The sequence below is a fragment of the Abramis brama genome (genome assembly GCF_963993115.1).
Source record: "Abramis brama genome assembly, chromosome: 1".
Lineage (NCBI taxonomy): Eukaryota > Metazoa > Chordata > Actinopteri > Cypriniformes > Leuciscidae > Abramis > Abramis brama.
This window is the reverse complement of record NC_139963.1, coordinates 52,044,789-52,070,319: the sequence shown is the minus strand read 5'-3', so window position 1 is coordinate 52,070,319 and position 25,531 is coordinate 52,044,789. Positions and strand designations below refer to the sequence as shown.

The 25,531-nt window shown below is 36.4% G+C and overlaps 1 protein-coding gene across 3 annotated transcripts; it reads right to left on the bottom strand.

Annotated features, from left to right (window-relative positions):
* Positions 1-68: 68 nt before the first annotated feature.
* LOC311087381 (H-2 class I histocompatibility antigen, Q10 alpha chain-like) lies at positions 69-24,373 on the bottom strand. Of its 3 annotated transcripts, none has more exons than XM_084120709.1 (7): positions 24,181-24,352; positions 22,548-22,820; positions 21,918-22,205; positions 16,823-17,104; positions 16,565-16,690; positions 15,186-15,232; positions 69-290 (listed from the first exon to the last, which is right to left on the bottom strand). In XM_084120709.1, the coding sequence occupies exons 1-6, from the start codon at positions 24,296-24,298 to the stop codon at positions 15,192-15,194; spliced, it is 1,128 nt and encodes a 375-aa protein (XP_083976835.1). In that variant the 5' UTR covers positions 24,299-24,352; the 3' UTR covers positions 69-290; positions 15,186-15,191. The 3 variants fall into 3 exon arrangements, with proteins under 3 accessions (XP_083976835.1, XP_083976836.1, XP_083976834.1); XM_084120710.1 differs by lacking the exon at positions 69-290 and adding an exon at positions 6,999-8,366 and having other exon boundaries at positions 23,990-24,373; XM_084120708.1 differs by lacking the exon at positions 69-290 and adding an exon at positions 6,999-8,366 and having other exon boundaries at positions 24,181-24,363.
* Positions 24,374-25,531: the final 1,158 nt, after the last annotated feature.

The window sequence follows — 25,531 nt, the reverse complement described above, 5'->3', positions numbered from 1 at the left end:
TCTTCAGTGGATTTCATCTTAGACTGTGGCTGGAAGTCAGTTGTAGTTCTTGTGTTTCTCTTTCCTTCAGTGATTCTGCTTGTTAACTGCAGGTGTTCATCACTAATGTTCAATCATCACTCAATTAATCACTTAATTATCTCATTAACTTTAACTCTGCTTCAGTGTTATTTTAACACTCTGTAGAGTGGGACCATATTTGCTCTGAGCAGTGTTGATTTAACACTGGGGATTTTGCTGTGCGAAATCAAAGTAACACGTACACGCTTCCTCTTCAGACTTCCTGACCTCTGTAACGACAGAACTGAAATTTGAGTATAAACTTATGCTAACACTGTATATGAAATATAAAAGTATGTACATACATATTTATGACTAAAATATTCAAGTTTTGTCAACTTAAAACATCATGCAAATTTATAGGTTCAACAGGATTACTTTTTAGCAGCCTTTAATTTATCTAAAGATTAAGGTCTACTGAATTATTGTGCTGACAAAATAACCTAAAAAAAAAAAAAAAAAAAATTTGTTTATCCAACAGGATCTTGTTTGATCCCATTAGGATTGTTTAAGATTTGGGATTTTGTCTAATGTGTCCCTCAGAGAATTGTAGGCCTTGCTTTATATATAATTGCAATAGATTTAGTCTATTTGTGTCTTTATGTAACTGAAATGTTTTGAGACAATCAGGAGTGTTCTGATGTTTTAGCAGCTCTCTCTTTCAGGAACACACCACTTTTATCACATTTACACTGAAGTTAGAGCTGGGCGATATGGGCAAAAATATTTAACACAACAATTGTTTTATATCAGTTGATATCGATAATTATCACGATAAATGTAAAAAAAAAAAAATCTTTATTTCTTTCAAGTTTAAAGGCAGATTTTTGCTCCTAAGTGAAAGTTGTAGAAACCAGGGCCTGGTTTCACGATAACGCTCACTCTTAGCACGCTAAGAAAGCTCGAAAGATATATCTTACCAAAGTTGTTTATGTTCCTAAGTGTGTTCCCCGAACCATACCTTAGGAAGCTGCTTAAGATATACCTTCTTATAGGGCTGGGCGATTTAAATCGCGATATTGTTATGCGCATCTCGTCGGTAAAGCCGGTTCCTTGATTATTAGTAAATCACCATCACCTGCTTTCAGATGGCGCGGCATTTAGGGCTGATGAGATAATTAAGTGATTAATTTAGTGATGCTTGAGCATTATTGAAGACACCTGATGTTAACAAGCAGAATCACTGAAGGAGAAAATCACAAATTGTAAGTTACCATTAAGGTGATGGGTGTTTGCTTTAGTTGGGCTCTAGACCATTATATGTTTACTTTAATATTTACAGTTGTTTGTCTGCTGTTATTGATTTATAACAGTTAAATGAACAAAGTAAAATGTTATCTTATAGTGTTGGTTATGTTTTGACATAATCATCCTGTGATCTGCAAAATTAAACTTATTGAGATAGTTTGATTTAACTTGTTAGCTGCAGTTTTGTGATTCTTCAGCCTACGATTATCAGTACTTTAATTCAAAATATTTAATAAACATTGTTCTGATCAAAAGATATTCGGACAAATTCATTTAAAACACAGACATCAATAATCAGCCTGTTAATCTCAACAATGGTGACAATAATAAAACATATTGCAGTGGCTGCCACCAATCACAGCTCATTAATGGCTCCCATCATGCATTGCGGTATGAATAAATTATGATCTGAATTGTCTATGTAATTTACTTTTCCTAATTGAATATTCTGCTCGTCACCATTGTTGAGATGCATAGGCTGAATCTTGACATCTGTGTGTGCCTAAAAGAATGATTTTCTTTTTTAAACAACTTGTAAGAAATCCTTTATATTATATCAAAAATTCTGGGCATTTATGCAGAATCACAGTTATGTTGTAACCAACAACATAAACCGAAGTCAGAAAGAAGGATCTTAATGAGTTCAGTGATCAAGTTCAAATGATGATTGTCACAATATAACCAACACCATCAGATCACTTTTTTCTTTGTTCAACTGGCGATTATAACTCAGATACAACAGCCAAACAAAATCTAAAGTTAATAATATATGGGTCAAGAGTCCAACTAAAGCAAACATTGATCGTCATAACGGTAACTTACAATTTGAGATTTTCTCCTTCAGTGATTCTGCTTGTTAACATCAGGTGTCTTCAATAATGCTCAATCATCACTAAATTAATCGCTTAGTTATCTCATTAACTTAAACACTCTTGAGTGTGGACTCATACACTCCCGTTCATTTAACACAGGAGTGTTTGCTGTGTACAAAGAGCCGTAGTTAACTGACAAGCTGAGCCATATCGCATTAAATATCGCTGGCGATACGTCCGCGATATTGATGTGATTTGGCTCAGCTTGTCAGTTAACTACGGCTCTTTGTAGTAAATGCCGCTCCATCTGAAAGCAGGTGATGGTGATTTACTACTAATCAAGGAACCGGCTTTACTGACGAGATGCGCATAACAATATCGCGATTTAAATCGCCCAGCCCTACCTTCTTACGTGCGACGTTACCTGGCGCTGTCTGTGGCGATGGTGCTGAATTGTTTGATATCGATGGCTCGAGAATCAATTATTCTCTCGTGCAGGGGCTGTTTATGTGAGAAAGCGGTGATCTTTATAAATGAAGCACTTCAGAAATAGTTGAAATTGCAATTTATTATGATTATTGGATATTATAAAAAATAATCCAAACTATAATAGCCTATAATAGCCTAGCCTACATATTTTAAAATTGTAACATATATTGCTGCCACAATAACCTTTTCAAAAATTTACGTGCCTTCTTCTCTTTCCCATTTTTGTTCGCTGAGGTGGAGCTGCGATGAAATATTGTTCTTGTAAATACTTTCCAGCATTTCAGTAATAAAAGTTTACATCTTGCGTACGGTGCTCGGCAGTGATCAAAAAGGATTTAAACCGTGAATTTTGAATCTCTTGTAAACGCAGAGATGTGGATTCAGACGGCAATTAAATTACCACACGACCTGTTTGTCACAAAAACAGAAGGTACTAATTTGGCCAGGGATTTTTACGCGGGTTGGGTGAGAAAAACACTGATATTATGGATTCGGACGGCACTAAAATCACCGACTTACCCCTGTAAATGTTTAAAATACCGGACGAGCCCATGATAAACAATATTAGCGTCCGAATAGGACTTAACTGACAGTAGCCTATGCTTTCACTGGCCTTTAGGATAGTTCACCCAAAAATGAAAATGCTGTCATCATTTACTCTTCCTCAAGTTGTTCCAAACCTGTATGAATTTTTTTTCTTCTGCTGAACACAAAAGAAGATATTTTAAAGAAGGTTGGTAATTAAACAGTTGCTGGTCCCCATTGACTTCCATAGTATTTTTTGTTTCCTACTATGGAAGTCATCGGGGTCCATCAGTCGTTTGGTTACCAACTTCTTCAAAATATCTTCTTTTGTGTTCAGCAGAAGAAAGAAACTCATACAGGTTTGGAACAACTTGAGGAAGAGTAAATGATGACAGCATTTTAATTTTTGGGTGAACTATCCCTTTAAAAGAGCGTTTTAATTAAATTAATAATATTGTATAATAATATAATTAAAAATCTAACAACAATCAGTGTAATGACAATTTTATTCTTTGCATGAAAACACTTGAATTAGCCTAATTTAATACTGTCTGGGTGTATTAAAACTTCAGAATTATATTCATATAGACCTGCAACAGTGATAAGGTAAAGCTAAGAGTGGTCCAGACCAACCTTACGAAAGTGTGACTTACAGAAGATATACTTAGCGAACGAACGTTTCGGGAATCGTGCCATAAGGTTAAGAGAGAGGTTAAGGAATAGGTTAAGAACTACTTAGAGATAAGAACGCTTTGGGAAACCGGGCCCAGAGCGTTGTGTGGTTTTAAACTACTCTTTATTGTCAGAACATATCATGACAAACACTTGCCAAACAGGTGAACATTTCACAAATCTGAGGTAGAACATTCAAACATTTCTCATTTTTCCTTAACAAAATAAATATCTTTATTGGAAAATTAACTTCTTACCCACATAGCAACATTGTGACGGCCCAGATCCGGCCCACATCTGGCACACATGGAAAGATGATCTGGCCCACATGCAGCATGGACTTACGGCACTTGGGTGGGCCACTCCTGTTTGCCAGATCTGGGCCACAAGCAGGCCATAGCAATGCCACATCTCAGCCAAGAGCAAAGAAATAAACCAGAACTGGAGGATTAAACAACTCCACAAACAGCATTACCAGCTTCACTTATTACCAATCAGACTGACTTTATTTCTGTCAGACGTCTACAAAAGTTTTTATTGAGAATTAACAGAGGTTTAACTACAATGTGTTTCATTTAAAGTCACCATTACAGTGAATAGTGTTTCCATTAGTTGGGCTCTTAACTCTTATTATATATTTTGTCTTTTTTGGCGGCTGTGACAGAGTGTTTGTCAAACACATTTGCAGCAGCAAAGAAAGCTAAAGTGAAATGAGATCAGGTGATCATGGTTACCTGTTGATGGTTTTATAATCATCATGATATAACCTGTTTCACTGAGATACCATATTTCATATTTTGTACCATTAATATATTCTCATCACAAACCCTGTGTTACTGCAGCGTGAGGTCCAGCAATATTATAACAATCAGTTAGAAGATTTTAACAAACATGAGCATGAAAAAAAATCCACAGTGACACACTTAGATATCAAAAATCAGCACATGAATCTCAACAAGGGTGACAATATTTTTTTTTTTTAGATTAATTCAGAACATCACTGAAAAGCTACTAAATGCCACAACAAAAACAACAGCAAAAAAATAAAAGCAAATATTTAGAATTAAACAAATTAATAGGACAATTTAGCTGCATAATTTATTCATGTTGCAATGCATGCTGGGAGTTTTGTACAATGATGGTACCCAGCATGCATTGCAGCAAAGTACTTTTGATTCTCACCATTGTTGAGATTCATACGTTGATTATTGATGTCTGTGTTTGTGATCGAACAGTAATGGTTCGTGCTCATGTTTGTTAAAGTCTTCAAACTGATTGTTATAATATTGCTGGATCTCATGCTGCAGTAACACAGGGTTTGTGATGAGAATATATTAATGGTACAACACAATTGTTAGATTCAAATTATCTCAGTGAAACAGGTTATTTCATGATGATTATAAAACCATCAACAGGTAACCATCATCACCTGATCTCATTTCACTTTAGCTTTCTTTGCTGCTGTAAATGTGTTTGACAAACACACTGTCACAGCCGCCAAAGAAGACAAAATATATGATAAGAGTTAAGAGCCCAACTAATGGAAACACTATTCACTGTAATGGTGACTTTAAATGAAACACATTATAGTTAAACCTCTGTTAATTCTCAATAAAAACTTTTGTAGACGTCTGACAGAAATAAAGTCAGTCTGATTGGTAATAAGTGAAGCTGGTAATGCTGTTTGTGGAGTTGTTTAATCCTCCAGTTCTGGTTTATTTCTTTGCTCTTGGCTGAGATGTGGCATTGCTATGGCCTGCTTGTGGCCCAGATCTGGCAAACAGGAGTGGCCCACCCAAGTGCCGTAAGTCCATGCTGCATGTGGGCCAGATCATCTTTCCATGTGTGCCAGATGTGGGCCGGATCTGGGCCGAAACAATGTTGCTATGTGGGTAGTTTCTGCATGTGCTAATGGGGGATATTGTTTCAAGTCTTGAAACAGGTTTGTGTTGCCTGACTGTGATGGCACGTATCTTCAGCACAGTTTGCAGAGTAGGCTGCAATATTAATATTACGTGTTTTGTCTCGAAATGCATATTTGACGTGAGTTGACAGTAGTATTAACTTGAGTTAGGATGCAGATGTTTAAAAAAATCTACAAATAAATAAAAAAAATGTATTTGCCCACTTAAAGTGTTTATTGCAAAAACGCTAAAATTGATTAATGTATATTATATACAAAAATATGCGTTGCTTTTACAATGCTGTGAAAACAGAAGGTGCTGCAACTTCCTACTTCCCGTGCCACTGAATTAAGGACAAGATTATGATGCTTTTGTCACATTCTTACTATTCCTTCTGTTCTCCACCAGAGGACACTATTACAACACTAATACAACTACAAATTGCAGCTTTTGTGAATCCAACAGAATAGCCACATCATCCATTAACATGAACGTCAAAGTAGCCTAACCATTATTAAACACACACTGTATTTTATAAAGTCATATTAAATATAAAGCACAAGCAAGCCTCTTTCAGTGGGTCAAAAGTCAACAATAGGAATGAAAAACAAATCACTCCACATATGATCAGGGATCCCTTCACAATGTTTACACTTCCCCCGACTGCGCTCAGAGTTATACTCTCATCTTCACTTTCTGAATCCACATCCGCCTGATCCAGTGCTGAAACTGATCCATTGCTAAATCTTTTTTCTGCTGGTCCACATATGATGCCCCATGAGGGCTCTCCTTTTTCTCTGTGTTTCTCCTTTGTAGACATGTAGTGTCGCTGATGTCTGTGTCTCGATAACTTTGGCTCTCTGTCTAAACAGTTTGAGTCCTAATGTCCCACACGATTCTGTCTCTTATAAGGGAATCTGTGATCACCCCAAAATTGCATGTTGCTGCCAGTGTCCTTAATTCAGTCACATATTTGTCCAGACTAAAAAAAATTAATAAAATTTTTATCTTTCAACAGTTGTATCTTGGAATCACAAAATCCAGCCAACTTTCGTAAAGCTTGAACAAAGCATCATCCAGTCGGTATTTCAGAGAAACATGAAAATCTTCTCTAAGATATTATTATTTTATTTTTGGTTGGCAGCAAAAAATAACCAAATATCTCTTCAGATGTTTGTCTAGTCTCAGTTAAAGAAAGAAAGAAATATATTGTTGTGACAGCCAAAATCAATTACATTAATGTGCTTTTCATGTTCAATAAATAAACAACACTACAGACTCATTTTGATTATAAGCATTTATTTTGAAAGCATTTATTTGTTTTGCATTACATAGTGATCAATGAAACAACAGGGTCAGAAATCTGTTACCGTTATTCTTTCATGCCACCATCATATTTAGACAAGCTTAGCTGAGCATTATTTTAGAGATCATTAAGATGCATAACCAGGTACAAAATCATGCTGGAAATTATTTAAGGACCACCCAGATTTATGTTTGTCATCTTCAAGACTGGCTTGGCAGATCATCTTTCACGTCTAAACTGTGTTGAGGAGTGAGGATTGTTTAAATTTGTTCTGCAGAAATTCCTCTAATTCCCCCAGAGTTTTTTTCAGGGATTGGGTTATTCAGATCTGTGTTTTCAGCCCAGTGAGCCAGGGATTCCCATGCTTTAGTTTTAGTATTATAGCAGCAGAATGCGGTCCACATGTGTGAGGGATTATAAAACCATCAACAGGAAACCATCATCAACTGATCTTGTTTCACTTTAGCTTTCTTTGCTGCTGCAAATGTGTTTGACAAACACACTGTCACAGCCACCAAAAAAGACAAAACATAAAAGAAGAGTTAAAAGCCCAACTAATGGAAACACTAATCACTCTTATGGTAACTTAAAATGAAACACAGAGTTAAACCTCTGTTAAATCTCAATAAATACTTCTGTAGATGTCTGACAGAAATAAAGTCAGTCTGGTTAGTAATAAGTGAAGCTGGTAATGCTGTTTGTGGAGTTGTTTAACCCTCTGGGGTCTGAGCTGTTTTCTGGGCCCTGGAGGTGTTCTGACATGCTCTGACATTTGTGCTTATTTCTGTTACTTGTGACATTTTCATGGCTAAAGTCTGATTACACTGTATTTAGCACAAACTCAACGCAACTGCTACAATAATATATCAGCAGCATGTATGTAAAAGTTTGTAGTTTTGAGATAATGACATTTATGCGTGGTTTGTGAAAATACAAAAAAAATTCTCACTGAAATAAGGCCATGAAACCCATACTGATTATTTCTTCACAAGACTTTTGAAAATTGTATCACGTAGCCTAGAATATTTGCTTCAAAACTATGTGAAAATCGCCCTTACTGCTCATTCAGATAAGACAATATATTGATTTAAAATTTGTACAACGTGTTTTGTGTGAGAAAGCTTTATGTGGGAGGCTTTATGCTTTCTCTTTCACACCTGAGAAAGACAAAGATCCTCCCAGGATTCAGGCAGCATTGAAGATCGGATTCATCACGCCGGTATGGAGGCGGGTTTGTTGAGGATCAGTGCCAATGGCTGTCGTGTCGATGAGGCCTTCACAGGGGAGAGTCTAGTTGACACAATCTCTGCTGACACTTCAGGGTTGCGTTGTGTTACTGGCGTTCTCGCACTAAATCACAGACATAAGTAGTTATGTAAAAATAATTCACTATTGGAAGTAATTAAATATTAGAACAACTCATATTTCCATATAGGGCTGGGCGGTATGACGATATTGTTACCACGGTATAAAATGTCAACCGTCACATATTTTTTTATTCAGTGTGTACTAGGGCTGGGCGATTTAAATCGCGATATTGTTATGCGCATCTCGTCAGTAAAGCCGGTTCCTTGATTAGTAGTAAATCGCCATCACCTGCTTTCAGATGGAGCGGCATTTACTACAAAGAACCGTAGTTAACTGACAAGCTGAGCCATATCGCATTAATATCGTGGCCGTATCGCCAGCGATAATTAATGTTAAAAAAAACTCCAGTGTTAAATTAACACTCCTGGGAGTGTATGAGTCCACACTCAAGAGTGTTTAAGTTAATGAGATAATTAAGTGATTCATTTAGTGATGATTGAACATTATTGAAGACACCTGATGTTAACAAGCAGAATCAATGAAGGAGAAAATCACAAATTGTAAGTTACCATTATGGCGATCAATGGTTGCTTTAGTTGGACTCTTGACCCATATATTATTAAAATTTAGATTTTGTTTGTCTGAGGTATCTGAATTATAATTGCCAGTTGAACAAAGAAAAAAAGTCATCTGATGGTGTTGGTTATATTATGACAATCATCATTTGAACTTGATCACTGAACTCATTAAAATCCTTCTTTCTGACTTCGATTTATGTTGTTGGTTACAGCATAACTGTGAATCTGCATAAATGCCCAGAATTTTTTATATAATATAAAGGATTTCTTAAAAGTTGTTTAAAAAAACAACAACATTCTTTTAGGCACACACAGATGTCAAGATTCAGTCTATGCATCTCAACAATGGTGAGGAGCAGAATATTCAATTAGGAAAAGTAAATTACATAGACAATTCAGATCATAATTTATTCATACCGCAATGCATGATGGGAGCCATTAATGAGTTGTGATTGGTGGCAGCCACTGCAACATGCTTTATTATTGTCACCATTGTTGAGATTCACAGGCTGATTATTGATGTCTGTGTTTTAAATAATTTTATCTCAATGTCTTTTGATCAGAACAATGTTTATTAAATATTTTGAATTATAAGTAAAGTACTGATAATCATAGGCTGAAGAATCACTAAACTGCTGCTAACAAGTTAAACCAAACTATCTCAATAAGTTTCCTTTATCAGATCACAGCACGATTATGTCAAAACATAACCAACACTATAAGATAACATTTTACTTTGTTCATTTAACTGTTATAAATCAATAACAGCAGACAAACAACAGTAAATATTAAAGTAAACATATAATGGTCTAGAGCCCAACTAAAGCAAACACCCATCACCTTAATGGTAACTTACAATTTGTGATTTTCTTCTTCAGTGATTCTGCTTGTTAACATCAGGTGTCTTCAATAATGCTCAATCATCACTAAATTAATCACTTAATTATCTCCTCAGCCCTAAATGCAACTTCATCTGAAAGCAGGTGATGGTGATTTACTACTAATCAAGGAACCGGCTTTACTGACGAGATGCGCATAACAATATCACGATTTAAATCGCCCAGCCCTAGTGTGTACCGCGACATGTAAATAAGTGGGCATGGTTAACTCATGTGCAGCGTGCGTTACACTGAGACGCTGCTATTTAGTCTACAGGAACCATCTGATAAAATCTTCCGATTCGATATGTCTCTCAACTTGAAGCTCAAGTTAACCGATTGCATTTTAAAGCCTTGTTTAAACTTTCGACTGTCTCCGCAGCGAGTCTCCGCCAGAGTTGTATAGTCCAGGGGTCAGAAAGTAGAAGTCCTGCCATATGTTTATTCCACCCATGAACTCTGTCAGCTGATTTCTATCTCCTGGCTGAAAAACTGCTAATTAGCAAATCCAGGTGATTGGAACAAAATTCTGAGCAGGACTTTTACTTTCTGAACCTGGACTTTACACCTCTGGAGAGAACAGAAAAAGAGACGAGCAGAAACACAAGAACTACAACTGACTTCAGACACAGTCTTAGATGAAATCCACTGAAGAGAAAAGAAGACATTCAATCTGTGAAGATCTCAGCAGAGGAGGATTAAACAACTCCACAAACAGCATTACCAGCTTCACTTATTACTGACCAGACTGACTGTATTTATGTTAGAACTCCTTATTGAGATGTGTTTAATTTGAAGTTACCATAACAGTGATTAGCATTTCCATTAGTTGGGCTCTTAACTCTTATTATGTTGCTTGTCTTTTATGGCTGCTGTGACAGTGTGTTTGTTAAACACATTTGCAGCAGCAAAGAAAGCTCAGTTTAATCAGGGCAGGTGATGTTGGTTACCTGTTGATGGCTTTTTAATCATGATGTTATTGCCTGAATCACTGATATAATTTGTGTAATACAATTGTTTTGCTCAATTAATATATCAATATCATAAGCCCTGTGTTACTGCAGCATGACATCAAGCATTATTATACCTATCAGTTAAAATATTTTAACAAACATGAGAACAAAAATGTTACCTTCAGTGTGACACACACACTTATCAACAATCAGCGTATGAATCTCAACAATGGTGACAATCAAAAATATTCAGATAAACTGATCAACTCTGAACATTACAAAAAAGCTACTAAATGTCACTACAAAAACAACAGCAAAAAATAAAAGCAAATATTTAAAATTAAACAAAATAATAGGACAATTCAGCTGCATAATTTATTCATGTTGCAATGCATGCTGGGAGTTTTGTACTATGTTGGTACCCAGCATGCATTGCAGCAAGGTACTTTTGATTGTCACCATTGTTGAGATTAATACGCTGATTATTGATGTTTGTCATAGTAGATTTAGCACTCAAGTTTATAAAATTCTTCTAACTGATTCTTATGGTACTGCTGTATCTCATACTGCAATAACTCAGGATTTGTGAAGTGAAAATATTAATGGAACACAATTGTTAGATTTGAAAAGCATCAGTGGAGCACGATACTTCATGATGATTATAAAACCATCAACAGGTAACCAACATCACCTGCCCTGATTAAACTGAGCTTTCTTTGCTGCTGCAAATGTGTTTAACAAACACTGTCACAGCCGCTAGAAAACACAAAAGATATAATCAGAGTTTAGAGCCCAACTAATGGAAATGCTAATCACTGTTATGGTAACTTCAAATTAAACACATCTCAATAAGGAGTTCTAACAGAAATAAAGTCAGTCTGGTTAGTAATAAGTGAAGCTGGTAATGCTGTTTATGGAGTTGTTTAATCCTCCTCTGCTGAGATCTTCACAGATGTAATGTCTTCTTTTCTCTTCAGTGGATTTCATCTAAGACTGTGGCTGAAGTCAGTTGTAGTTCTTGTGTTTCTGCTCGTCTCTTTTTCTGTTCTCTTCAGAGGTGTAAAGTCCAGGTTCAGAAAGTAAAAGTCCTGCTCAGAATTTTGTTCCAATCACCTGGATTTGCTAATTAGCAGTTTTTCAGCCAGGAGATAGAAATCAGCTGACAGAGTTCATGGGTGGAATAAACATATGGCAGGACTTCTACTTTCTGACCCCTGGACTATACAACTCTGGTGACAAGCGCCTCTCACTGCTCTGCTCCTCCGTTTCTGCTGGTTTCAGTCACGTGACGCTGGTTCTGAACGAAAACGTGTTGTGGAAACGCGTTGGCCTAGTACTTTTTGTCCCTCTCTGCTATTATAGTTTGTCAAGATGGCGGAACTACATGGAAGCCTCCTTGGACCATGTATATAAAGATAATAAATTATTCGTTTACGAGGATAAGTCAGATCACTGGCAGAGGTATTTGTACACCATTAAGGACATATTTAAGAATAAAAATATTGATTTTAGATAATAAAATACATAAAAAACTACACATTGTCCCTTTAAAGCTACACTGTGTAATTTTTTTAGTTGATTCTTAGCAAAAAACACTTTCAAAAATATATGTGCTCATTAATGTATATTTACTTCTTTCAAGTAATAAAGTATTCTCGTAAGTTTATAATCTGCCATTGAAAGTACATACGGGTGAGGGGTTTGAATGCTGGTCGCCATGTTGCCCCTCCATCTTGAAACTACATTAGCCAAAGAGGGACATACCTGTAAATTCAAGCTTCGTCTTTCACGCTTTACACTCAGTGACACAGAGACGAATGCGAGGGGGAGATTACTCGCGACTGCCGGCAGATTTGAAAGATTGCTGATGGAGGATCACGCCTATTCTCGAGGACATGTAGCAGAGTCGCCAAGGAAGCGAAAGAGAGAATTAAAACGTCAACGCGACAGGCAAATCAGCAAGACCAAAGTCAATATTGGAGTAACTTTTCCCAGATGGAAAGAGCTCATGAGGAGCAAAGATTTTAAAACGGACACCGAAGTTGCCTGCTTTCTTCTCGGCAGGTAATCCAGCCTATTTGTGTAAATTCAAAGTTTTATAGTTGCTTGTCTAACCATAGCATGGTTGTGCATAATGCCAGAACGACCTCTAGTATAACTTGCATTACTTTTCCTCACGTCAATGGTGAAAAAGTATTGTTTACCTTGTAACATAAATCTGTGCTGCGACGGATCACAGGTGATAGTTTTAAAGCCATGTTAATCTTGGAATAATACGGCTACCGTAGGAGTTAAAACGCCCTCGAAATTGAAAGGAACAGAAACTAATATTCACTGGGTAGTCATATACAACTTCACCGCTAGATGGGGGAAATTATCACACAGTGTAGCTTTAATGATGCACTAGACATGCACATGCACACTCTTTGTTTATACTTACACCTGTCTCTGCAGTGCGAGCCTCTGCTGCCAGTGTGCTCACCTCCCCAAACGGACGAGGCCTTTATACTTAACGCGCTCACCATTGTACTATTCTTTGAAACGATAGGGGGCGACGTGAGTAATTGTTCTCCAAACCATCAGGACGCAGCGGTGAGAAGTAGTAAGGTACACACGTGAAAATGTTTATTTTTTATTACACTTTACAATCCATGCTACAAAAGAACCAAAAAATTGTGTAAAATCCAGTAAACTATTATACTTGTGATATTAGAACTAAATATAACTAAATATTTTCTAATTTCATTAAACATCTTTAAAGGGATACTTCACCTCTGGAAAGATGAATGTGTATTTAAAATAGGTCATTTATGTAGAAAAAATTTGAAGAAATTTTTGAATTTGGAGCTTTCTAGACTGAGAAAAGCCAGAAAAAGTATTTTTGGCTTATGTGGATGAAAGACAACAACTCCCAGAATGCACTTGCTTCGCTGCCCTAGGAGGCCACTCCAAAGCCACGCCTACCGGTTAGAGAGCGCAATTTAAAACAACAAGGTTAGGCTACTAGTGAGTCTCCGTGACGAGTTTGCACGGGATTTCGAGATCGCCCAAAATGTCCGGGATTCGGCTTTTGCGTTCTACAGTCGCCATTCATTATGTTTACTGTGGCGAGCAGGACGAGGCTGAGGGGCGCGGGAGAACGGCGCGAGGCCGGTGGCGTCATTACTGAGACGCGCCGGTCTCGTATCTCTCACGGAGGAGCGGGAATTTTGTTATTGTTAAACGCACATCATGTTAAACGCACATCAACCGATCACTTGTTTAGCGTTCATGTAAACACTACATTCAGATTCACCAATCGGAATGAATTCAGTTCGATTGAAACAAAAGGTGTGCATGTAAACAATGAATGGCGACTGCAGAAAGCAAAAGCCGAATCCCGGACATTTTGAACGATCTCGCCCGCCGGACATGTCCGGGAAAAGGAGGATGGTAACCCCTACTACTCAGCTTTCTCCTACTACTCAGCTTTCTCCACAGAACAAGAGCCTGCTAGCTTAGCTTCCAAAAAAAAAGATGGCTGACACTATTTGTACATTCTGTGAGTGAGATCCCACCCTCTATGGGCCGGTTGAAAACATGCGGAACAGCTCCTCCTACTGGCTGTAGTCTTTAGCCTCTGGCCAGAAAATCCTCCGATGACGCAAAATGATGATTTTTGTGTCATCTGAGGATTTTTTCCAGACAAAAAATACATAAATCTCTCGTCTCAGGGGGATATGAGGTATACTACAGGTTTTCTACTAATACAAAGCTCAATGCTAAATCCTGAAGTATCCCTTTAATTTCATGAACATTTTTGTATTAAACATGGACCTTTATTTTCATTAAAAAGGCTAATTTCTGCTATTTAGGCTCATTTTGTAAATGTAAGCAATTAATTTGGACAAGCGCAAACTGGTTACATACTCGGACAGAATCGCCTTGAAGTCGCGCATCTTCAGATGCAGTGCACACCGCCACGCGAAGTGGGGTCTCGCCCATGACCGGCCACTCCGCAATGACGTCATTTTTGCGGACGCGGCGAGTATAAACCAAGCTTAAGAGGCGAATATGAAAGAATGAACGGCGGTGTGTCAGTCTTCACTATATGGGCTGCATTATGCAAATATTTCCACATAGTGACATACAGTAAATAAGTGGGGGAGAATTTGATCAAGGCATTTTAGCTAGGTCTGGATCTGCCTTTAGATTATGAATAAATCGTTTAGTGGGAGACATTGAGCTTTGTAACTTTGCAGATCTTATACATGCGCAGCTACAGAAAACTAAAGAAAAAAGGAAAACACATCACATATTTTGTTCATTTAAAATGTGTATGAGTATGAGAAAGTGTATATTATTACTATTAACAATAATAATAAGATTGGGTGAGTTTGATCAGAGTGAGAGTTGCCTATCCATGATCTAAACTGGTATATTTGAGTGATTGGATATTATGAATACTCGTACCTTCTTTTAGAGATCATCATGCCAGTATCTGTGTCTGCCTCTGCTACCTAAAGCATGAGAGATATAATCATTTTTAAATATTCTTTAAACTGTAAATTAAGTGTAATGTTAAAAAACAACAACAACAACAACAACAACAACAACAGTTCTAAAACAATTCCATTCATGGGAGTAGCTTGTGACTGAAAGCTTGTGACTGTGAATTTTAATTAATAATATTTTCAACTCAAAATTAAACATGCATATAATGTAGTAATGTATTAATAAATCAAATCAAACTTCCTAATACCTCCCCCAATCTCATTTGCATAAGAAGTTGTTTTGTGACGAATCTGCATTTTGGCGGATAGTATCCTACGGTATAAACTGCTTGCCTGTTATGTGACATGAATTTATATACTTTTTATAAGATTTTAATCTAGTGGAAGCGTTTGGTTACTGCAGCCAAACAAAAGCTCTTTTTGAAAGCTGAAAGCTCTTTTCTTTTTTTTAATATCAAGGTCAAATTTTGAACACAGCTTGTGTAGATTTACTAGATTTACTAGATTTTGATTTTCTTGTAAATTTATATTTATTTATATGGCTGCCGTTGCATCATCCATGCTGCACATTGGTGGTGGTTGAGGAGAATTTAATTTTCAGGTCTATGCTCAAAAAAAGTGAATAAATGGATTATAATACTGCGTAAATATAATTTAGTACATTACAATCCCCTAAAAATACAAAATATTAAATAAAAAACATTATCAAACTAAGATATAGTAAATTCATTTCATAAAAAAAAAAAAAAAAAAATCAGTCATTTTTCACCGCCACACGAAGAGCACCAGAGGGTTTATTCTTAAAAATATATATCTGTTTTGGGTAATTCACTCCTTGATTTGCTGAATAAAATCCTACTTTGAGATTCTTCTTTTGACAAACATTATTGCATTATTTTCAACGTGTTTATTGCTAGCCCGGCAAAAATGGACGTAGCGCAAATTATTCATGTGCGATGTATCTAGTTGCCATGACAACCACTTGATTGGTACAGGGAGTGTACATTTGTAAGATTACTTTAGAAACAAACGTTAAGCTACGCCCATGATTCCATTATCTGATCATATATATTAAGCATATTTTAGTCAAATATTATGAAATGCCCATGAGAATGACACAACACTATAGAAATTTCAGAATTAAGGCATGACCATCAGACGATGAATTGCTCTTTTTGATATTTGTTGTATCCTTTTCATTCTGTGTTGTATCCATTTCATCATTTCAAAGTCAGTTAAATCTCTTTTTGGCCAATTTTTACCTGTAATTATTTACATCACAAAAACCGAAAAGATTGAGTTGAATATATGGATCATCATTAATCAGTCACTACTTACCAATAATGTTTTTCTTTACTAAGATGTAAAGCACTAAAGAACCAACTGCCAGCAAAATCACAGCTCCAATCGCTACTCCAGTCAATAATAAGTAAGTCTCTTGTAAGCAATCCTTGCATGTTCCATCTATACAGATGCATAAAATATGAAAAATAGTATTAGTTACGGATATCACAAACAAACCAAATTTAAATTCACAATTGTTTTATTCCAATTTCAGATTATATTTCTGACTCTATGTGTAACCGCTTTAATCACCCCATGTTTTGATAATTGGTTCTTTGAGGGTTCTGTGGGACACAAAACAATCATAATCTGCTCTTTCCTCCTTGATCTCCACACTCTTCATCAGCTGATAGGTTCCATCATGGTTTGGTCTGGTTCCTGTGGACCAAATCTGATCGCCAGGCAGAGATGTGTTATCTTTCCTAATGGTCATCATCATGTCTTTGGGGTAGAAGCCGGTGACCATACAGGTCAGTTTCAGCTTGGTTCTGTCCCTGATAGACTTCTTTGCAAACACATGAACCTTTGGAGGAGCTGAAAACACAGGAATCAGTTCATAGGCGCCGATTTATGTTTTCCTCCGTGGGTGCTCATGGGCGCACGCCCTTTAAAAAATAAAATAAATAAATAAATAAATAAATAGTCAAAAAATATTTGCATTTCAGAACCTTAGGAAATGGACAGCGGCCGACACTTAACAGTGTTAAATTTGAAAAATACTGTTCGATAGAACTGCTTGGTTTGTTACCACAGTAACAGTTATCTGCGTGCTTCCTCCGCGATAAAGTTCCACATTTGCGGCTATCCAACATGAAAATGCATGCAGCAAAGCCTTTCACAACATTGTTTTCTTCAGTTTTGTCGACAACTTTACCATCTCCACTAGCTATTCTTTTCTTCAACTCCTCAGCATCCATCTCGACGACTGCAAGCAGATAGCGCGTGCGCGCGGTTATGATGACTTTTTAAAAGTGAAAGTAGGTATCACTGAAAAAAGTGAAACATCAGTGCAATTCATTCAAAATATATATTTACATTGGTCCAATGGAAAATTGTGATTTTCAGTTTATACACTGTAAAAAAGAATACATTGATTTTATTGATATCTAATCAATAAAATTGAGGCAACAGATTACAAGCAATATTATTAATTAAATTTAACAAATTAGAATTGAGTAATAATTAATCAAATTAATTCATTAAAAGTTAACCATTGTTAGTTTTGTTTGGCTGCTGTACATGAGTTATAACAGCCAGATGAACAAATAGAAAAGGTGATCTGATGGTGTTGGTTGTGTTTTAATATAATCATTATTCATCATTTGACCTGAATCTCTGAACTCATATAGAGTCCAATTTATGAGTTAGGTTAACTTTATTAATTACAGCAGCATAATATTTTTTGCCTTTTCAATGAAATACAAATGATAAAATCAATTAAAAAGAAATTAATTTAGGCACACACAGACATCAAGAATTAGCGTATGAATCTCAGCAATGGTGACAGATCAGATATGATCACCTCTGATCATAAGCTCATTATTTATTCATGCAGCAATGCATGATGGGAGCCATGATTGTGTTTTGATTGGTGGCACCCAGAATGCACTGCAACATGCTTTATAATTGTCACCATTTTGAGATTCACAGGCTGATTATTGATGTCTGTGTGTCTCTTTTATGTGTAAGAGAAACTTTTTAGAAATAGCATTGCATAACACATAACACAACCCTAACATTGTAAAAGTTAAAAAATATTATGCTGTAGAAGGCCAGTGCTGCTATAATTAATAAAGTTAACCTAACCAAATTGGACTCTATATGAGTTCAGTGATTCATGTCAAATGATTGTGAAATAATGATTATGTTAAAACACAACCAACACCATCAGATCACCTTTTCTATTTGATCATCTGGCTGTTATAATTCATGTACAGCAGCCAAATGAAACTTAAAGTTAATAATTTAAGGGTCAAGAGCCCAACTAAAACACACACTGATCTCCACAATGGTGACTTTAATTATGGTTTTCTCCTTCAATGATTCTGCTTGTTAACACCAGGTGTCTTCAATGTTGGCAATAAAAGATATTTAGCAAATTTTACTCATTTTAAATGGTTAACTTTTAAGGAATTATTTTGATTAATTATTAATCAATTCTAATTTGTTAAATTTAATTAATAATATTGCCTGTAATATGTTGCCTCAATTTTATTGATTAGATATCAATAAAATCAATGTATTCTGTTTTCACTTTGCCTCAAAGTAAGTGTTACGCCCTCTATCTCTGAAAAACATTATACTTAAAACAATTGATGTAATTTGTTACAGCTATTTTTTTTAGATTTTCTCAAATTGTATTTATGATTTAGTTAAAACCATAAATTTTTATTTAATGTCAAACCAAAATTTTAATTTTTTCCAACTCAACGTTTTACCTTAACCCAAAGTACACAGCAAAAACTAAAATTAACACTCCTGGGAGTGTATATGAGTCCACACTCAAGAGTGTTAAAGTTAATGAGATAATTAAGTGATTAATTTAGTGATGATTGAGCATTATTGAAGACACCTGATGTTAACAAGCAGAATCACTGAAGGAGAAAATCACAAATTGTAAGTTACCATTAAGGTGATCAGTACAAAGGATTTCTTAAAAGTTCTTTCTTAAGAAAATCTTACTTTTAGGCACACGCAGACGTCAAGATTCAGTCTATGCATCTCAACAATGGTGACGAGCAGAATATTCAATTAGGAAAAGTAAATTACATAGACAATTCAGATCATAATTTATTCATACCGCAATGCATGATGGGAGCCATTAATGAGTTGTGATTGGTGGCAGCCACTGCAACATGCTTTATTATTATCACCATTGTTGAGATTCACAGGCTGATTATTGATGTCTGTGTTTCTAAATAAATTCATTTGAAGGTCTTTTGATCAGAACAATGTTTATTAAATATTTTGGATTATATGAAACTGAAAATCATATGCTGTAGAATCACAGAGCTGCTGTAATTAACAAGTTAACCAAACTATCTCAATAAGATTCATTTTTCAGATCACAACATGATTATGTCAAAACATAACCAACACCATCAGATCACATTGTCTCTTTGTTCCTCTGACTGTTATAAATCAATAACAGCAGACAAGCAAAATTTAAAGTAAACATATAAGGGTCAATAGCCCAACTAAAGCAAACACTGATCACCATAATGGTAACTTACAATTTGTGATTTTCTCCTTCAGTGATTCTGTTTGTTAACATCAGGTGTCTTCAATAATAGTCAATCATCACTCAATTAATCACTTAATTATCTCATTAACTTCAACACTTGAGTGTTAATTTAACACTGGAGTTTTTGCTGTGTACTTTGGGTTAAGGTAAAATGTTGAGTTGGAAAAAAATAAAATTTTGGTTTGACATTAAATCAAACTTTATGGTTTTAACTAAATCATAAATACAATTTGAGAAAATCTAAAAAAAAACAACAAATTACTGTAACAAATTACATAAAAAATTTTTAAGTTAATCCAAAGTATCATTTTTTTCAGTGTAAACTAGAGACTCCTGGGAGGGCGTGGGCACAAATAAACTGATGTGGATTTTAAATGATTTTATTAACTTGAAATACAGGCATATTTTTGTAGATGTGTTCCTAAAAATGTGCATATATGTGTTTAGACCCGTGTCTGACCCGACCCACACCCGTTTGAGCAAAATTTGCGAGTAGGCTACCCGAACCCGCGCAGGACTCTGTCACACAAGTCCACACAGTAAAAATTAGATTTGTTGACTCACCATTGCGTTTAATTCTTCAGAAGGAACAGAATTAAAAGAACTGCTCTGCAGCTGCGTACAGAGCAGGGTCACTAAAGAGGCGTTTTCATCCGAGAAACGCTGTGATTGGTGGATAGGATATGGAGCAGGCGATACCATAGATATCTATGGGCGATACTACTCGACTGACAGCGACATAACCAATCACAGTGTGACAGACGCTTCACATAGCACCAACTGCAATGATTCATTTTAAATGAATGTAGCCAGAGCGCCTACTGGCAGTCTGGCACATGTGGGTGCTCGGTATTTTCCGTGGGTGCTCGATATCGGCGCCTATGAATCAGTTCATTAGTGAGGGTGTTCTCACACTAGGCGATCTGGACTGGGCGCAGTTCAGTTGGGTTCTTGCGATGTATGCATGTAGTGTGATCGCTAACCGTGAACAGCTACTATTTTGTGTGCGCTTTTGTGACGAGAATCATTGTCTTCCCATGTTTGCATTTCGTAGGTTTTTCCATTTGGCTTTTACCTCATGTGTCCGCTGCACAACATACAACAGTAGATTAAGATAAATCAAGTTTGGTACTACACAGAAAGCTTATGAGAATTATTTTGAGCAAATATATCATAAAATACAATCGCAGCAGGTGCATTAGCACTACAACTAGCTACAAAGCTACATGTCACAGTTTATGAGATTATTACTGTTTTTTGCTCAAAACCCATCATCGAGTGCTGGTAATAACTTCCTATTGCGATCTAAAGTGGATTTTGATTAAGGGCAGGCATGAATTATTTGTAGTGTTTTATGATGGACTGAATGCTACACCTGCTTAGCATTTATCATGTAAAAAATTTTTATTTGAAAAACACATACAGAACATATATCTGCATAATCATATATCTATTTTCCTTCATGTTTCATCTGTAGAAGTGTTGTTTGTGTAAGGAACAGGACGTCGTCATCCAGAAGGGCAGGAGTAATATGATTGACAAATGAATGCTCTCTGACTTACAAGCACCCGGTGTTTACACAGGTTTTCAAAACAGCGCCACCAACCCCACCCTTTTTCATCATGGGGCGATGGGGGAAAAAATCAACACACTTGTCAAAGAAATTCTGGCTTCTGGTCGCGATTTATATAGTTGCATAATGGATCTATTGTTTCGATTCAAGAGGGTCATCGCATCGTACATTCACATTGCTTAATCACGCTCAATGTGAAAGGCTCTTAAAACTGCAAATTCCTCCATCAACGTCTTCTTCCTCCGTAATAATATTCTGATACGTGCAGCACAATTAAATTAAAATCACTGCACTGAATAAATGATAACTCTATTAGGAAGTCATTAGCGAAAGTGCTTTTCTTCCTGTTTTTATTTTGATCAAAAATAAAAAGTGGCAACATAAATGATGCAAGCGTGCTCTGGCCCGTAACATTATCTTATTAACAATCACGCTTGAGCCCGGTACAAGGGAACTGTGCCTAATGTGAATACGGCCTGAATTCCATCTCTATAACGGCTGCTGATAATCAAAATATTATATTTACTCACAGCCGTTTCTGAGCTCCTCGTCTGTATATTCGCTGAATTTGTTGAGCCAGTCCACACACTCTTTCTCCAGGTAGCCTTTGGTGTATTGGTTTAGGATCGGCACATTGTCCCACTTTCTCTTGGTTGGTAGAGCTGCGTGAACTTGGGCGACCCATTGAGACTCTTTATCATCAAAGGACAAGAAGTTTTCTCCATCATAACTGAACTCAGAAACACCTTTGAGAAACTTCACTTCACTTCTCTGCCGCTCAGCTAGACAACCAGTTCTCCACTGAAGAACATGGAGATCTGACATGGACAGACATCAACAAAATGTGTGTGAGATGATAATACAAGAAATCAACGGAAGCTTGTTTCCACCACAGAATAAAAAATTAAAAAGGTAATTACGACTTTTAATGTCACATTTCTGACTCTTTTTTTTTTCTCACAATTGTGAGTTGTCCAATTCTAAGGGAAAAAAAATAAGATCACAAGTCTGACATTTTCTTGCAATTGCGAGAAAAAAAATCTGAATTGCAAGATAAAAAGACACAATTCCTTTTTTTTTTTTCTGTGGCAGAAACAAGCTTCCATAGAAATCAAACAGTAATGTGCAAATGCATGTTAAACTGTATGACTGTTCCTCACCTGATGTATTGTGTCTCATGCGGTCCATCAGAATCTTGACATTGACATTAAACCACTGTTCTTTGCTCTTTCTGGTCTGAGTGCCTTTTTCCCAGTAATCCTCCGGCAGTTTCTCTTTCATCCAGTGCTTTGTGGGAATCTTTCTCTTTTCTTCACTATTGTAATAGTCGATCTGTGTGTCGTCTAGCAGACCCATAGCAGTGAATTCATAGATGCCCGGCAGATCCACAGGTTTGGACAAACCAGTGTAAATGTAATACAGCGAGTGTCTCTCTGCAATGATACAAAATTAATAAAACATTAGCTACATAATGACTCTGAAAGAGATCTGTGACTATGATGATTATGTCATCAATGGATAGCCAACTTCAACACTGCTTCAATGTTACTTTAACTCAGCAGTGTCTGTGGACACACATGAACACTAAAAGAATAAACAGGCATGAACAAAATGTCTATTTTAAAAGAACTGGAAAAGTGATGTCTTTAGAAAAATACTTTGCTTTAATAATAGTGCATTGTTCCCTTACTTCAATGTACTTTATTAACCACTTATATTTCATTGTTTTTAGCTTTCCATTGTACTATTTCTAGATTGTATTTAGTAAAGTCGTTAGTGAACGCTTAATAACCAGTAAATTAATGTCACAATTACATTTTACATGTTTGCTTACCACACAAAAATGTTGAACATAAAATTTTAGCTGGGATCTTATTCTTTTGATATATTAATTTCAAGGGTTAGTTCACCCAAAAATGAATATTCTGTCATAAGTACTCTCCCTCATGTTGTTCCAACCCCGTAAGACTTTCGTTCATCTTCAGAACACAAATTAAGATATTTTTGATGAGACAACATGAGGAACATAATTAATTACTGACACAATTGTCATTTTTGGGTGAACTATCCCTTTAAGGCTGCTGACAAATGACCCTGTTGAATCTGTAAAAACATATCCAATGCTGATATCAATCACACAAAACTCGAATAAACTTAGTTATATACCTTTGTCAGTGTTTATTTTTTGACAGGAATGAAAGCAAGGCTGTGAGGGATTGAAGTACAGTGTGTTCAATGGATTTTACACTGTGATGAATGGAACATATTGTTCAGCTGACGAAACGTCTTTCCAAAGAAAAAAAAGACAAAAGTCAACAAAAGCTCAATAAAACAGTTTTGAAAGTTGTGAGTTATGACAAATGAAAATTACGCGATCTGACCTTTATGCAGTGCGCGCCATCGTAAAGACTGGAATCTATCCCTCTCATCCTTGTTTTCATTCCTGATAAATTCAATACGGCGTCTAACCTGACTAAGGTATGCGAGTATATAAATATACGTTTATATTGCATGTGTAAGCACTTCAATTCGATTAATTTATGATCAGGAAGCGTGTTACTTTCACTTTCGTTCTCTGTTGAATCACAAGATCATCATTTACCTGCTTGAAATGACGGCGTAGTCCAATAAAAAAGCAAACCACAAAGCAGAACTATGATTTTCGGGAAACCCGTTGCCATAATTGAAAAGCCAACAATTGAAAAATGTGTAGATTTTACTGATGTTTACATCGTTCCTTCTTCAACGACCGAAAGCAGATAAAGCGACTTCAGTTCGACATGTCAATGTTACCTGCTGCTTTCTTGGCATATATATCAGCCAGCTCATTCCCCTCCTCCACTATGTGGGCTGGAACCCATAAGAAGGAAAATTGTAATTCCGCCTTTTGCAATCCTGAACTGTAAAACATCAAGAAGAATGTCTTTTCTGGACCCTCTTGATATATTTGGTTCCAGTTGGCCTTTTTCACACGCAACCGGAAACTAAAGTCGGGTAAACGTCATGACGTTTACTTTTTTAACAATATTTCATACGACAAACATGGTAACAAAACTATATAATGACAGTAGAATTAGGTACACAAGTGTAGGCTATTGCAGAAAATAAGAAAAAAGAAAAGAAAAGAAAAGGAAGAGGGAGGAGATGAGGTCGGCTAGGGTGTACTTTTCAAGTCATATTCTTCAATTATAGCAAGTTATAGCTGCTTTTTTTACTTTTCATCATTTTAAGGGCATTTGCAGTGGCGCAAAAAGTGGGTATGCGCTATATGCGGCGCATAGGGGCGCGCAGCACCAGGGGGGCGCCAAAGCGATGGTCTCTTTTTTTTTTTTTTTTTTTTTTTAATCTATATGTAGCTGCTGACTGTTGTGCGTTTCTAAATAATGTCTGCATTTCCTCAATGTTATATAACTTTTTAGAGGACTAACAGGCTAGAGTAGGATATTCATAAGATTCCATCATATAATTTTGACATAGAGAGGGGGGATTAATATCGCGAGCAGGCGGGGGCGCCGTGAGCGCTGAGCGAGCCGGTACGAGTCGAAAATGATGATGGATAAAGCAAAAAAGCTGTCCGGACTAAAAATAGAAAAAGAAAGAGGGAAAAGGAGATCAATTGATGCGCCAGCAGCTAAATAAGTGGACGTCCACGCATGTAGGCTAGGAGATTACCGGTGGGCCGACGTGCTTTTTGGGCCGATACATCTAACGTAATAGGCTATTTTTTTTTTTTGTCTTTGTCTTTAACGGCCCATAGAACTCGTACATCGGCGGCCCGTTCGTTTTGTTTTGTGCCGTTATGCAGTGGTCAAAAAAAAAAGTCAGCGTTATTTTTTTATTTATTTTTTTTTACATTTTTCATAACATTAGATTAGCAAGCCCATTGGTTCTTTTCTTGATTAACACTGGGCTGGCCCAATCACATCTTTAATGTGAAGTATAGAAATTAGTACAAAACTATTATGAAAGTTTCCTTTAGTTTTCAGTGCATTTGTTTTACAATATATGTCTATTACTATAATGGGCTTAATAGTATAACTATTATTATGTAGTAGTCCAATAAAGTTAAATTTATCTTCCAACATCTTTGGAAGGGGGGGGGGGGGGGGGGGGGGATAATTGTTGCTGCATACACCTCTGACAC

Excerpts from the sequence above, each read along its gene's own strand:
- LOC311087381 (XM_084120708.1), bottom strand. The coding sequence starts at position 24,298 with ATGTTTTACAGTTCAGGATTGCAAAAGGCGGAATTACAATTTTCCTTC. Across the intron at positions 17,105-21,917 it reads CGAGGAGCTCAGAAACGGCT|CTCCTCCAAAGGTTCATGTG; the intron begins GTGAGTAAATAT and ends CTGTGTTTTCAG. Across the intron at positions 15,233-16,564 it reads AGTAAAGAAAAACATTATTG|GTAGCAGAGGCAGACACAGA; the intron begins GTAAGTAGTGAC and ends CTCATGCTTTAG.